This window comes from Salvelinus fontinalis, chromosome 23 (genome assembly GCF_029448725.1).
Source record: "Salvelinus fontinalis isolate EN_2023a chromosome 23, ASM2944872v1, whole genome shotgun sequence".
Classification (NCBI taxonomy): domain Eukaryota; kingdom Metazoa; phylum Chordata; class Actinopteri; order Salmoniformes; family Salmonidae; genus Salvelinus; species Salvelinus fontinalis.
This window is the reverse complement of record NC_074687.1, coordinates 43284250-43298900: the sequence shown is the minus strand read 5'-3', so window position 1 is coordinate 43298900 and position 14651 is coordinate 43284250. Positions and strand designations below refer to the sequence as shown.

The 14651-nt window shown below is 42.3% G+C and overlaps 1 protein-coding gene across 6 annotated transcripts in view; it reads right to left on the bottom strand.

The window, feature by feature from the left end:
• Positions 1-14651, bottom strand: part of LOC129821379 (double-stranded RNA-specific editase 1-like) — a 180287-nt gene that overhangs the window by 56629 nt on the left and 109007 nt on the right. For 2 of the 6 annotated variants that reach the window (XM_055878994.1, XM_055878997.1), the window contains 2 exons: positions 3229-3290; positions 527-749 (listed from right to left, as the gene is read on the bottom strand). Coding sequence is in view for 2 of the 6 variants with exons in the window: in XM_055878992.1 (XP_055734967.1) it covers positions 207-306 (100 nt within the window). In the remaining 4 variants the exon portion in view is untranslated. Of the gene's footprint in view, positions 1-206; positions 505-526; positions 750-3228; positions 3291-14651 lie in introns of those variants that run through there. The other 4 variants (XM_055878993.1, XM_055878996.1, XM_055878992.1 and 1 more) reach the window with 3 other exon arrangements.

Genomic DNA, 14651 nt, shown 5'->3' with positions numbered 1-14651 from the left:
TATTTCAACGACATGACTTCCCTATATTGAATCATTGTACTGTAAGTAACCCCTTCTAGACCAAGATAAACTACCAGAGAATCTTTCAAAGCAGAACAAACAGCTGGTGCGAGAAACACACACACACACACACACACACACACACACACACACAAGCAAACAACTCGCATCACACACACCACAGGTAGGCGAGTAGGAGGGAGTACCTTTACGCTCGCAGCGTTTCTTGCGCCTCCGCTTGAACTTCCTGCGGATGAGGCAGTAGTAGGAGCCCGGGCTCTGGGGCACGGTGCTGAACAGGGCCATGCTGTCCGCCACTGGCTAACACAATGCTCTGCTGTCCCGGAGACACTCACTACTGGCACTCAAGATACTAGCTAGCACTTACCCCTGTGGTAAGCTAACACACCGCCATGTGGTGGAACACTCACAACTCTCCCTCTCTCCGACTCCTTTTCTCTCTTGGTTTCTGTCTCCCTCTACCTAGTTGGAGGGGGAGCATATGTGTGTCGAGGGAAGTGCATACCCGCAAAGGAGAGGACTAGTGCTGTTCCTCAGAGAATTGTAGAACGTCACATGGATTTGGTCCTGTGTTTCTCTCTCTGTCTGTCATATCCACTTCTCCCTCTCTTCCAGCAGAGAAGGCAGCTTGCTCCCGCCAGCCTAGTGCTTCTATAGCGTCTCACTGACACGTCACACTGGCCCTCAGCCTATCACAGGCTGCCTCTGGCTCATCGCCTGGCCTCCACCTGTACACACACACACACACACACACACAGTGCCTTGCAAAAGTATTCAGACCCCTTGGATTTCTTCACCTGTTATTGTGTTACAAAGTGGGATTAAAATCGATTTTTATGTCAACAATCTGCATCAAAAAAATTCTAAGCAAATATTGTGTAATTTTTATAAAAATGAAATAACTAAAATAGTCGTTGCATAGGTATTCAGCTCCCTGAGGCAATACATGCTAGAAACAATTTTGGCATCAAATGCAGCTGTGAGTCATCTTAGGTAAGTCTATAAGAGCTTTGTCCACCTGGATTGTGCAATATTTGTCCATTATTCTTTTCAAAATGATCCAAGATGCAGTTTTTCAAGTCATATCATAGATTCTCAAGCAGATTTAAGTCAAAACTGTAACGTGGCCAATCAGGAATGTTTACGGTCTTCTTGGTTAAGCAACTCCAGTGAAGATTTGGCATTGTGTTGTAGGTGATTGTCCTGCTGAAAGTTTTATTCCTCTCCCAGTCTCTGGTGTAAAGCAGACTGAAGCAGGTTTTCCTCTAGGATTTAGCCTGTGCTTTGCTCCATCCCAATTATTTTTATCCTTTAAAAACTCCTCAGTATTTACCAATGGCAAGCATATCCATACCCTGATGCAGCCACCACCATGCTTGAAAAAAGTGTATTCCTTTGCTGTGTTTTTCCCCCCAGTATTACTTTAGTGCCTAGTTACATACAAGATGCATGTTTTGGAATATTTTCATTCTGTATATTTGTATTCTTCTTTTCACTCTGCCATTTAGGTCATGATTGTGTAGTCACTACAATGTTGTTGATCCATCATCCTCAGTTCTCTCCCATCACAAAAAGGCTACAGAGTTGAATGGTTATCACCACCAATGGCCTCTTGGTCTAAATAATCCACAGCATAAATGTTAACTTGACCATGTTTAAAGAGGTATTCAATGTCTGACTTGTTATAATTTTTACCCATCTTTCCAAAAGCTCCCTGGTCTTTGTAGTTGAATCTGTGCTTGCAATACTTGAATGAGGGACCTTGCAGATGTTTTATGAATGAGGGACCTTGCAGATGTTTTATGAATGAGGGACCTTGCAGATGTTTTATGAATGAGGGACCTTGCAGATGTTTTATGTATGTGGGACAGAGGAAGGGTTAGTCAATCAAAAATCATGGTAACCCCTGTTATTTCACACAGAGTGATTTGTTAAGCCACATTTGACTCCTGAACTAATTTCGGCTTGCCTAAACAAAGGGGCCGAATACTTATGCAGCGACTATATTTTACTTCACTTTTTTCTTCGATTTCGACAGAATATTTTGTGTAGATTGCAGAGTCTCAGCATCACTCTGTTACCGTGGAATTACCAAACTTCCAAGTGCTTTCATTTCTCAAAACACAAACTCATACACTACAACAGTCCAGCTAAAAGGTACTGCAATGTCCTGCAATGTTTAACATGAGGTGAAATCTCACTTCACAGAATGAGTACACCATTCACTAATAGGTTCAGGCATAGGAACAAAAGAGCTGAAGTATTCAGCGTGAATGTCACAATACCACAGCACAGTACTCTACCTCCCTCTAGTGTGCATATTCCGTCATTACTCTATCATTCCAGTGACGGCAAAGGCAATGTCAATGATGCAGAAACCACCATAACACTGCACAGCAAACAGTCTATACCATACGAAACCCATTGCACATAAATATTATTTTAGCCATCTGTGTCAGCCATACTAACGGATATGAAACCGAAAGACAACAGTGCCTTTGCCTTGGTGAACACTGCTCCTCTGTGGAATAGAATAGCACTGCATATGAACCACAGTGCAGCATAGGACACCAGAGGCTTTATGATGCAGTATAGAACAGGACATTCTTATTTTCTTTTAAAAATGTTTTTATTTACCCCTTTTTCTCCCCAATTTCGTGGTATCCAATTGGTAGTTACAGTCTTGTCTCATCGCTGCAACTCCCGTATGGACTCAGGAGAGGCGAGGGTCGAGAGCCGTGCGTCCTCCGAAAACACAACCCAACCAAGCCGCACTGCTTCTCGACACAATGCCCACTTAACCCGGAAGCCAGCCGCACCAATGTGTCGGAGGAAACACTGTATACCTGGCGACCGTGTCAGCGTTCACTGCGCCCGGCCCGCCACAGGAGTCGCCAGTGCATGATGGGACAAGGACATCCCTGCCGGCCAAACCCTCCCCTAACGCAGATGACGCTGGGCCAATTGTGTGCCGCCCCATGGGTCTCCCGGTCGCAGCTGGCCTGGACTCGAACCCAGAATCTCTAAGAAGGGCTACTGATTTTCTGTCATAGTTATGAGTATTCCTAACCATGTGACATGCCAGTGAGGGAAGGTGTCGTAGTGGAATATATATATATATATATATATAAATATAAATATATGAGTGAGAGCGTGTGAGGGAGAGAGAGAGAGAGCAGAGAGAGAAAGACATGATTAGTTACACACCCGTTTTCCCTTTGTTGTCCGTTGTGTAGTGCTGGCGCACTCTGTGGCTCTTCTTCAGTGGCCTGGGAGAGAAAGGAGAGCACTGGTCAGCTAACAGCTGTAGTATCTGTCATCACAAACAGGAACAACACACACAGGAAGAACAAAAAAAGGAAGGGAAGAGCTACTAGGATAATGGTAGAATGAAGGTGCTCTTTGGTAATGGGTTATTGGTGTTCGTATAATTCAAATCTTTATATACAGTTAACATTTAATTATGGAGTTGTCACACATGCAGCTAACACATGGAAATGTCTGCTTTACTCAAAATTACAACCAACTAATTGCAGTACAACTGTAAAAATGGAAGAGGCACGTGAAAGGGGGAGAAAGTAAGGAGATTGTCTGTCGGCACTGCAATAAAGACCAACATTTATTAAAGAAAATTGTAAAAAAAAAAAAAAAAGCATACGAGCTTCATTTAAGGACCAAAAATGGACAGCTGTGGAATATAGATTGCAAAACAGTTGAAAAGATTAACGACGTACCGATTCCATGGCACATGAGGAATGAACTGATACACAAAACAAAGCTGGATTCAAAACAGTTTTTCAATTTAAATTATACAAAATTCTTGCAACCAATAGAATGATACATGTGCTGTACAGTGCATTCTGAAAATACCCTTGAATTCAGACCCCTTGACTTTTTCCACATTTTGTTACTTTACAGCCTTTTTCTAAAATCGATTAAATTGTCCCCCCCAATCTACCCTACAATATCGCATAATGACAAAGCAAAAACAGGTTCAGAAATGTCAGCAAATTTATGTAAAAAAAAATGAAATACACATTTAAGTAAGTATTCAGACCCTTGACTCAGTACTTTGTTGAAGGACATTTGGCAGCGATTACAGCCTCGAGGCTTCTTGGGTTTGATGCTACAAGCTTGGCACACCTGTATTTGGGGAGTTTCTCCCATTCTTCTCTGCAGATCCTCTCAAGCCGTGTCAGGTTGGATGGGAGCGTCGCTGCACAGCTATTTTCAGGTCGCTCCAGAGATGCTGCCACCACCATGCTTCACCGTAGGGATTGGTGCCAGGTTTCCTCCAGACGTGATGCTTGGCATTCAGGCCAAAGAGTTCAATCTTGGTTCAGAGACCAGAGAAGGCCAGAGAACCTTGTTTCTCATGGTCAGAGTCCTTTAGGTGCCTTTTGGCAAACTCCAAGCGTGCTGTCATGTGCCTTTTACTGAATTGGCTTCTGTCTGGCCACTCTACCATAAAGGCCTGATTGGTGGAGTGCTGCAGAGATGGTTGTCCTTCTGGAAGGTTCGCCCATCTCCACAGAGGATCTCTGGAGCCCCGTCAGAATGACCATCGGGTTCTTGGTAACCTCCATATGGCAAATAAAAATCTAAACTGGATGGTGTTCAGAGATCCATGGGAGGGGTTGAGTGGAGCTGAAGGGTGGGACTAAAAACAAACAAAATATAACTATTTAAAAATATACTGTGTCCATAAAATGTATATACAGTTGAAGTCGGAAGTTTACAAACACTTAGGTTGGAGTCATTAAAACTCGTTTTTCAACCACTCCACAAATATCTTGTCAACAAACTATAGTTTTGGCAAGTCGGTTAGGACATCTACTTTGTGCAGACAGGTAATTTTTCCAACAATTATTTACAGACAGATTATTTCACTGTATCACAATTCCAGTGGGTCAGAAGTTTACACTAAGTTGACTGTGCCTTTAAACAGCTTGGAAAATTCCAGAAAATGATGTCATGGCTTTAGAAGCTTCTGATAGGCTAATTGACATAATTTGAGTCAATTAGAGGTGTACCCTGTGGATGTATTTCAAGGCCTACCTTCAAACTCAGTGCCCCTTTGCTTGACATCATGGGAAAATCTAAAGAAATCAGCCAAGACCTCAGTAAATAAATTGTAGACCTCCACAAGTCTGGTTCATCCTTAGTAGCAATTTCCAAACGCCTGAAGGTACCACGTTCATCTGTACAAACAATAGTACGCAAGTATACACACCATGGGACCATCATACCGCTCGGGAAGGAGACGCGTCTCCTAGCGATTAATGTACTTTGGTGCAAAAAGTGCAAATCAATCCCAGAACAACAGCAAAGGACCTTGTGAAGATGCTGGAGGAAACAGGTACAAAACTATCTATATCCACAGTAAAACGAGTCCTATATCGACATAACCTGAAAGGCCGCTCAGCAAGGAAGAAGCCACTGCTCCAAACTGCCATAAAAAAGCCAGACTACGGTTTGCAACTGCAAATGGGTACAAAGATCATACTTTTTGGAGAAATGTCCTCTGGTCTGATGAAACGAAAATAGAACTGTTTGGCCATAATGACCATCGTTATGTTTGGAGTAAAAAGGGGGAGGCTTGCAAGCCGAAGAACACCATTCCAACCGTGAAGGACGGGGGTGGCAGCATCATGTTGTGGGGGTGCTTTGCTGCAGGAGGGACTGGTGCACTTCACAAAATAGATGGCATCACGAGGAAAGAAAATGACGGACAGAAGCATGTGAGAAATCACTTTAGCCCAAAGGAATGAAAACAACAGCAGTTAAAATCTGCAGTACAAGCCCACAGGCGTGTAAAATATAATTTTATACTCGGTACAGCCACAGCCATAAAACTTTAAACCCTCCAGCTACGACAGAGTGGGGAAAAGAGAGAATACCATAGGGAGGAAAGGTAGAGGCGGAGAGGAAAAGGAAGGAAGAAGGGGTGAAAGCCAGGGAGATCGAGAGATAAAAAAGAGTGATTAATAGAGGAACAGCAGTAAGTAGGGATGTCCATCCCTTTAACCTGAGGGGTCCTTTGAGGACACCACAGCAGTCTCCATCAATACCCACTTCTAATTCCCATGGCTGTCTAGGGTACCGTGGCTCAAACCAACAAGCATGTGTTTAGACAGCTCTTCTATAAGAAGACAAGCATGTGCCAGTCGGCCAGAGAGAAAAATGGAGATGGAGAGAGTGCCAAAACTCACAGTAGCCCACAGCATTTCCATCACACTACTGACAGTATATAGGCCAAGCACAACCACAGCTGGCCAAGTCTGACCGCGGCCGGTTTGGAGAGCCACCCCTGTGATTGCTGTGAAAGCTGACCACGAAGGAGAAGGAATTGGTCGTGGTTGAGAAACAGTAGGGCGTCTCAGACTTAAGATAAGGCATGAACTTCATACGGGGCTCTACAGTGGCTCCTGAAGAATTATTGAAAAATACAGCTTTTTTTTCTTTTTTTACAGGCCAGTCAAACACCAGTCAAAGGCCAAACAACTGTCATAACAATTTCAATTTCTTAAACTCATATCTTTACAGACAGTTAACTGAAAAAACATGGTTGAAATAAAAATGGCCATTGTGGTAGTGGTGGCAAGTCAGTCTTTTTCTCAAAACCTAGTATGCAGATGTGTCGGGACCAAATTAAAGGCCACAAATACGATCCAAACAAGACTGCACATTCAAAGTAAACTTAGTTATAGTACAAATATTGTATGCATGCAGTCACATGGCTCAGTTGACAAGTGTTATTGTTGGGAGGGCAAAACTCAAATGGAACTATTAGCCATGCTATGGTGCAGTCAGGTCCAGCCAAAGGGAGTTTGTGGAAGGCTTGTTCAACAAAAATATATGGGCGAGGGAAAGGATTGAAATCAGGATACTCATAGTAAACTGTAAATAACACAGCCAGCCTTAGAATCAGAAGAACTGAGAATACGTCAAGCCTCATATTACTAAACACCAGTAGGGGGTAGCATTGTTCTTCATTCGAGCGCCAGAGCGATGTGTGAGAGTCTGGGTCAGCATCCTTAGCGTCATCATGTAAGACAGGTCACTGAGGCTAGGGACCGGGGAAGGCCCCACTGCTGTGCCACATGGCTCAGGCAAGGGCACTCACCCACTGAGGGGGCAGGGGAATGAGAGATGTGGTGGTGGTGTGTAAATTATGACTGGGCAAGACCCAAATCAGCGATGCAAAATCACACTACCGCCCGCAGAGAATGAGTGACATGGAGTTAGAGACCAAACTTTGAGAAAATATGCTATTGTGCTATTGAGTACATGCTAATCTGTGTTTGAGAGAGGGAGAAAGAAGGTGGAGATGCGAGAGACAGAAACAGTCAGACAGAACCTGACAAAGACAGACAGCGAGCGAAAGAAGAGAGGTAGATTGAAACAGATGAGGATAGGGAGACATCTCAATTGCATACTCCTCGGGTCCTCTTCTTCGCAAAACCTATTGGCAGAAAAGGTCAGAGGGGAGGGACCTCTTGCTTTCTCATCCAATAAGTATGAGAAGGAGACGAGGAGAGAGGACGTGAGGAGTATGCAATTGAGATCTTCCCAGAGAGAGATCAAGAGAGAAAGAGACTGCTGAACTGTGTAGGCAGGGCAGTTTAACCGGGTCAGTCCTCACTTGGCAGACAGTTAGGCCACAGGCGCCACATCAGACATGCTTGAGGGGGGTCCTGACAAGCCCTCTCGAAAAATGGGGAATAATAACAAACAGGGAGAACTTGAAGCACACACCACTTTGCAATTATATATACAGTGGCAAGAAAAAGTATGTGAACCCCTTGGAATTAACTGGATTTCTGCATAAATTGGTCATAAAATTTCATCTGATCTTCATCTAAGTCACAACAATAGACAAATCCAGTCTGCTTAAACTAATAACACAAACAATTATACGTTTTCATGTCTTTATTGAACACAGCGTGTAAACATTCAGTGTAGGGTGGAAAAAGTATGTGAACCCTTGGATTTAATAGCTGTTTGACCCTCCTTTGGCATCAATAAACTCAACCGAACGTTTTCTATAGCTGTGGATCAGACCTGCACAACGGTCTGGAGGAATTTTGGACCATTAATCTTTACAAAACTGTTTCAGTTCAGCAAAATTCTTAGGATGTTTGGTGTGAACCGCTTTCGAGGTCATGCCACAGCATTTTAAATCGGGTTGAGGTCAGGACTCTGACTGGGCCACTTCAGAAGGCTTATTTTCTTTTGTTGAAACCATTCTGTTGTTGATTTACTTCTGTGTTTTTGGACGTTGTCCTGTTGCATCACCCATCTTCTGTTGAACTTCAATTGGCGGACAGATAGCCTTACATTCTCCTGCAAAATGTCTTGATAAACTTGGGAATACATTTTTCTGTTTGATAGCAAGCTGTCCAGGCCCTGAGGCAGCAAAGCAGCCCCAAACCATGATGCTCCCTCCACCATACTTTACAGTTGAGATGAGGTTTTGATGTTGGTGTGCTGTGACTTTATTCCTCCACACATAGTGTTGTGAGTTCCTCCCAGACAACTCAACTTTAGTTTAATCTGAATATTTTGCCAGAAGCGCTGTGGAACATCCAGGTGCTCTTTTGCGATCTTTGGACATACAGCAATGTTTTTTTTGGAGAGCAGTGGCTTCTTCCGTGGTGTCCTCCCATGAACACTATTCTTGTTTAGTGTTTTACGTATCGTAGACTCGTCGACAGAGATGTTAGCATGTTCCAGAGATTTCTGTAAGTCTTTAGCTGACACTAGGATTCTTCTTAACCTCATTGAGCATTCTGCACTGTGCTCTTGCAGTCATCTTTGCAGGATGGCCACTCCTAGGGAGAGTAGCAACAGTGCAGAACTTTCTCCATTTAGACAATTTGTCTTACCGTGGACTGATGAAGATCAAGGCTTTTAGAAGTCAACAATTCTTAACCTTAGGTATTCTGGGAACTATTTTGTTCGAGGCATTGATCACATCAGGCAATGCTTCTTGTGAATACCAAACTCAAATGTTGGGAGTGTTTTTTATAGGGCAGGGCAGCTCTAACCAACATTTCCAATCTCATAGATTGTACTCCAGGTTAGCTGACTCCTGACTCCAATTAGCTTTTGGAAAAGTCAGTTGCCTAGGGGTTCACAGACTTTTTCCAACCTACAATGTGAGTGTTTAAATGATGTATTCAATATAGACAAGAAAAATACAATGATTTGTGTTATTAGTTTAAGCACACTGTGTTTGTCTATTGTTGTGACTAAGATGCAGATATCCAGGTAATTCCAAAGGTTTCACACACAGTGCCTTCGGAAAGTATTCAGACCTTTGACTGTTTCCACAATGTTACGTTACAGCCTTATTCTAAAATGGATTAAATTGTTATTTTTCCTAATCAATCTACACACAATACCCCATAATGACAAAGCAAAAACAGGTTCATAAATGTTTGCAAATGTACAGTACTAGTCAAAAGTTTGGACACCGATTCATTCAAGGGATTTTCTTCATTTGTGACCCGATTCAGGAAACTAGGCGTATGTCGCAAGTCATGACTTCACAGGAGGCTTTTGAACATAAAATAATGTTTATCAAAATGCATTTTTTGGCAGAAATGCCTTCTCGAACATGTGCACATTTTTTATTTTGAAACTGCACTGTTGGTTAGGGGCTTGTAAGTAAGTATTTCACTAAGGTCTACACCTGTTGTACTCGGCGCATGTGACTAATAAAATGAGAATTTGATTGTATGCATAACTACCTTGTCTATCACTGATATTGTTATTGTTCTTGTACATACTGTATCTTATTTATATTGACACTATGTATTTCTAATATTGCTACTATGCAAGTAACCATTTGGCTGTACCGTTTACACCTTCTGTAGAGACCATCCACTTAGCAAGACTTATCAATATTCATGTTATATATCAATGTTGTGTGGTCGTAACATGATCGTGACATACCACGTGACTGTATCAAGTGTCCACCACTTAAATATGGCACATGCATCTGTTTATGTACTGTGCATGTCACCGCACTCGGGTTACATGGCCTTAACTTATGTATGAAATACTGTGATAAGTGAATGTTTAACAACATATAAAGTATGCTAATGTACTTAAGTAAAAATACTTTTAAAGTACTACTTAAGTAGTTTTTTGTGGTATCTGTACTTTACTATTTATATTTTTGGCAACTTTTACTTCACTACATTAGTGAAGAAAATAATGTACTTTTTACTCCATACATTTTCCTTGACACCCAAAAGTACTTGTTACATTTTGACAGCAAACCTGTCCAATTCTAACACTAAACAATAGAACATTCCTGGTCATCCATACTGCCGCTGATCTGGCAGACTCACTAAACACATGCTTCATTTGTAAATTATGTCTGAGTGTTGGAATGTGCCCCTGGCTATCCATCAATAAAAAAATTGTGCTGTCTGGTTTGCTTAAAATAAGGAAGTGAAATGGTTTATATTTTTACTTAAACATTTGATACATTGTGCCCCTGGCTATCCGTCAATAGATTTATTTTTTTAAATACAATTGCTCCCGTCTGGTTTAATAGAAGGAATTTGAAATGATTTGTACTTTTAATTTAGTACTTTTTCCACCACTGGATGTGGCTGGGGGTTGTAGTATTTCTTTCACATGACCCATCAATTTAGACAAGTGTATCTGGGTAAGCGCCATCTATCTGGACACTTTATCTACCTGGAACCTTTCCTTATTGTAGGCTACAAGCACTTTTAGTCTATAGCACATGACCTCATGTGAATCCTTAAAGAGATGGGTGGGTCTGGCTTAAGAGGGTGTCAACAATGGTGAATAAGTGTAGACAAAGGAGAGCTCTCTAGTAGGTACCATTCAAAGGCCCTTTTCTCAAAAGTTTCACCTTTCAAAGTAGAAACACTTTCCCATTATTCCTCAAATGTTGTGTATGATATACCATTTTATAGCTCTGAGTAAAAAATACATTTTAAATTGTGCTACAAAAGTCCGATTCTAGATAGTAATAATAACAGTAAAATTATGAAATTAAATTTATTTTATATTTGAGATTCTTCAAAGTAGCCACCCTTTGTGTGCTTTGCACACTCCTGACATTCTCTCAACCAGCTTCACGAGGTCGTGTATTTCAATTAACAGGTGTGCCTTAAGTTAATTTGTGGAATTTCTTTCCTTCTTAATGCGTTTGAGCCAATCAGTTGTGTTGTGACAAGATAGGGTTGGTGTGTCCAAACCTTTGACTGGTACTGTATAAAAAAAATCTGAAATATCACATTTACATAAGTGTTCAGACCCTTTACTCAGTAGTTTGTTGAAGCACCTTTGGCATGATGTTTCAAGCTTGGCATATGTGCATTTGGGAAGTTTCTCCCATTATTCTCTGCAGATCCTCTCAAGCTCTGTCAGGTTGGATGGGGAGTGTCGCTGCACAGCTATTTTCAGATCTCTCCAGAGATGAGTGGCCCAAGCAAAGCCTGCACAAGGACATTGAGACTTGTCCCAAATCCACTCCTGCGTTGTCTTGGCTGTGTGTTTAGGGTCGTTGTCCTGTTGGAAGTTAAACCTTCGCCCCAGTCTGAGGTCCTGAGCGCTCTGGAGCAGGATTTCATCAAGGATCTCTCTGTACTTTGCGCCGTTCATCTTTCCCTTGATCCTGACTAGTCTCCCAGTCCTTGCCGCAAAAAAACACCCTCACAGCATGATGCTGCCACCACCATGCTTCACCATAGGTATGGTGCCAGGTTTCCTCCAGACCTAATGCTTGGCATTCAGGCCAATGAGTTCAATCTTGGTTTCATCAGACCAGAGAATCTTGATTCTCATGGTCTGAGTCCTTGAGGTGCCTTTCGGCAAACTCCAAGCGGGCTGTCATGTGTCTTTTACTGAGGAGTGGCTTCTGTCTGACCACTCCACCATATTCTTTTTATTTCAACTAGGTAGGCTAGTTGAGAACAAGTTCTCATTTACAACTGCGACCTGGCCAAGATAAAGCAAAGCAGTTCGACACATACAACAACACAGAGTTACACATGGAATAAACAAACATACAGTCAATAATACAGTAGGGGGAAAAAGTATGTATATATACAGTGTGTGCAAATGAGATAAGATAAGGGAGGTAAGGCAATAAAATAGGCCATAGTGGCGAGGTAATTAGGATATAGAAATTAAACACTGGAGTGATAGATGTGCAGAAGATGAATGTGCAAGTAGAGATACTGGGGTGCAAAGGAGCAAAATATATAAATCAATAAATACAGTATGGGGATGAGGTAGTTGGGTGGGCTATTTACAGATGGGCTATGTACAGGTGCAAAGGTATTTGTACCTAGGTATTTGTAGTTGTCCACATATTCTAGGTCAGAACCGTCCAGAGTAGTGATGCTGGACGGACAGGCAGGTGCGGGCAGCGATCGGTTAGTTTTACTTGCATTTAAGAGCAGTTGGAGGCCACGGAAGGAGAGTTATATGGCATTGAAGATCGTCTGGAGGTTTGTTAGCACAGTGTCCAAAGAAGGGCCAGAAGTATACAGAATGGTGTCGTCTGCGTAGAGGTGCATCAGAGAATCACCAGCAGCAAGAGCGACATCATTGATGTATACAGAGGAGAGAGTCGGCCCGAGAATTGAACCCTGTGGCACCCCCATAGTGACTGCCAGAGGTCCGGACAACAGGCCCTCCGATTTGACACACTGAACTCTATCAGAGAAGTAGTTGGTGAACCAGGCAAGGCAGTCATTTGAGAAACCAAGGCTGTTGAGTCTGCAGATAAAGGCCTGATTGATGGAGTGTTGCAGAGATGGTTATCCTTCTGGAAGGTTCTATCATCTCCACAGAGGAACTCTGGAGCTCTATCAGAGTGACTATTAAGAATGATGGGTGACACTGTGTTCTTGGGACATTCAATGCTGCAGAAATGTTCTGTGCCTCGACACAATCCTGTCTCAGAGCTCTACGGACAATTCCTTCGACCTCATGACACTCATTTTTGAGTTTCATAGCAAAGGGTTTAAATACTTATGTAAATAAGGTATTTCTGTTTGAGTGAATGGGAGAAACTCCCCAAATACAGGTGTGCCAAGCATAAAGCGTCATACCCAAGAAGACTCGAGGCTGTAATCGCTGCCAAAGGTGCTTCAACAAAGTGCTGAGTAAAGGTTCTGAATAATTATGTAAATGTGATTTCAGTTTTTTGAAAATGTAAAACGAAAATAATGTTTTTTCCGCTTTGTCATTGTGGGGGATTGTGTGTAGATTGAGGGAATACAATTATTAAATCTATTTTAGAATAAGGCCATAACGTAACAAAATGTGGGAAAAGTCAAGTGGTGTGAATACTTTCTGAATGCACTGTATACATACACACAAAAGTATGTGGACACCCCTTCAAATTAGTGGACTCAGCTGACAGGTGTGTAAAATCGAGCACACAATCATGCAATCTCCATAGACAAACATTGACAGTGACTTTCAACGTGGCACTGTCATAGGATGCCACTTTTGCAACAAATCAGTTCGTAAAATGTCTGCCTTGTTAGAGCTGCCCCGGTCAACTGTAAATGCTGTTGTGAAGTGGAAACATCTCGGCAGAATATTTCCTGCCTGTGTGTGTGTGTGTGTGTGTTAAGGCGTCTGCATGCATAGATTCAGTTTGCTCCTATCAGAACTCGGCTAGGCGACTGCCTGTGCTCTCATACTCCCTAAAGACCATTGCCTGAAAAACAAGCCACCGTAGCTACATCATAGCCAGAAACACTTCCTCAAAATAGTCAGAATTAATCTAAAATAAAATCAAGTCATCTGTGACATTTTTATCAAGGTCTTTTTCTTTTCATGTAGCTAAGATGTTTGCCGTATTTCTCAAGTGAAAAAATGTGAATGAAAACAAACATGTTCCCATTCCTACCAGGAGTAGTACTGTTGACCAATCACCGATGAAGGGGCGTAGACTTTGCCTATTGAACTTCGACTTGCCCCAAGAAAAAATTGGTGCACAAACAGCCAAAATAAAAAATTGCCAAAGACTAAAATGTTAGATAACGGTCATAATAATTATACAGTATAAGCAAACTGTTTAGAATGGGAAGCATACAGTAAGCTTTAGGAAGTAACTCATCTTCGGTGGATTTATATCCTGTTCTAATGTGTAGATGTATGCCTGCCCAGAAGGGGCAGCCTTGCCCTTATATTAAACACACTGACCTGGATTCCATGTATCTCTGTCTAGAGTGCGTGCACGTGTGTGTGTGTGTGTGTGTGTGTGTGTGTGTGTGTGTGTGTGTGTGTGTGTGTGTGTGTGTGTGTGTGTGTGTGTGTGTGTGTGTGTGTGTGTGTGTGTGTGTGTGTGTGCATATTCCTGTATACATATTCCTGTGTACATCATTTTCCATCTCATTACTACTGAAATCCAGTCAGAGGAGACTCACCGGAGGACCTTCTCTAATTTCCTCTGTAGCGTTAGATCCCCGTACTCACGGGCCAGTTCAGCGCTAGTGCTGCCCAATGCAGTGTGAAGGCAGACCTTTAAATATTTAGCACTGCAGAGAGGTGAGGGGAAATAAGTACACTCATTTAGCTGTGCTGATGCAAAATCATAGCCGCCACGCCCAAAATATATG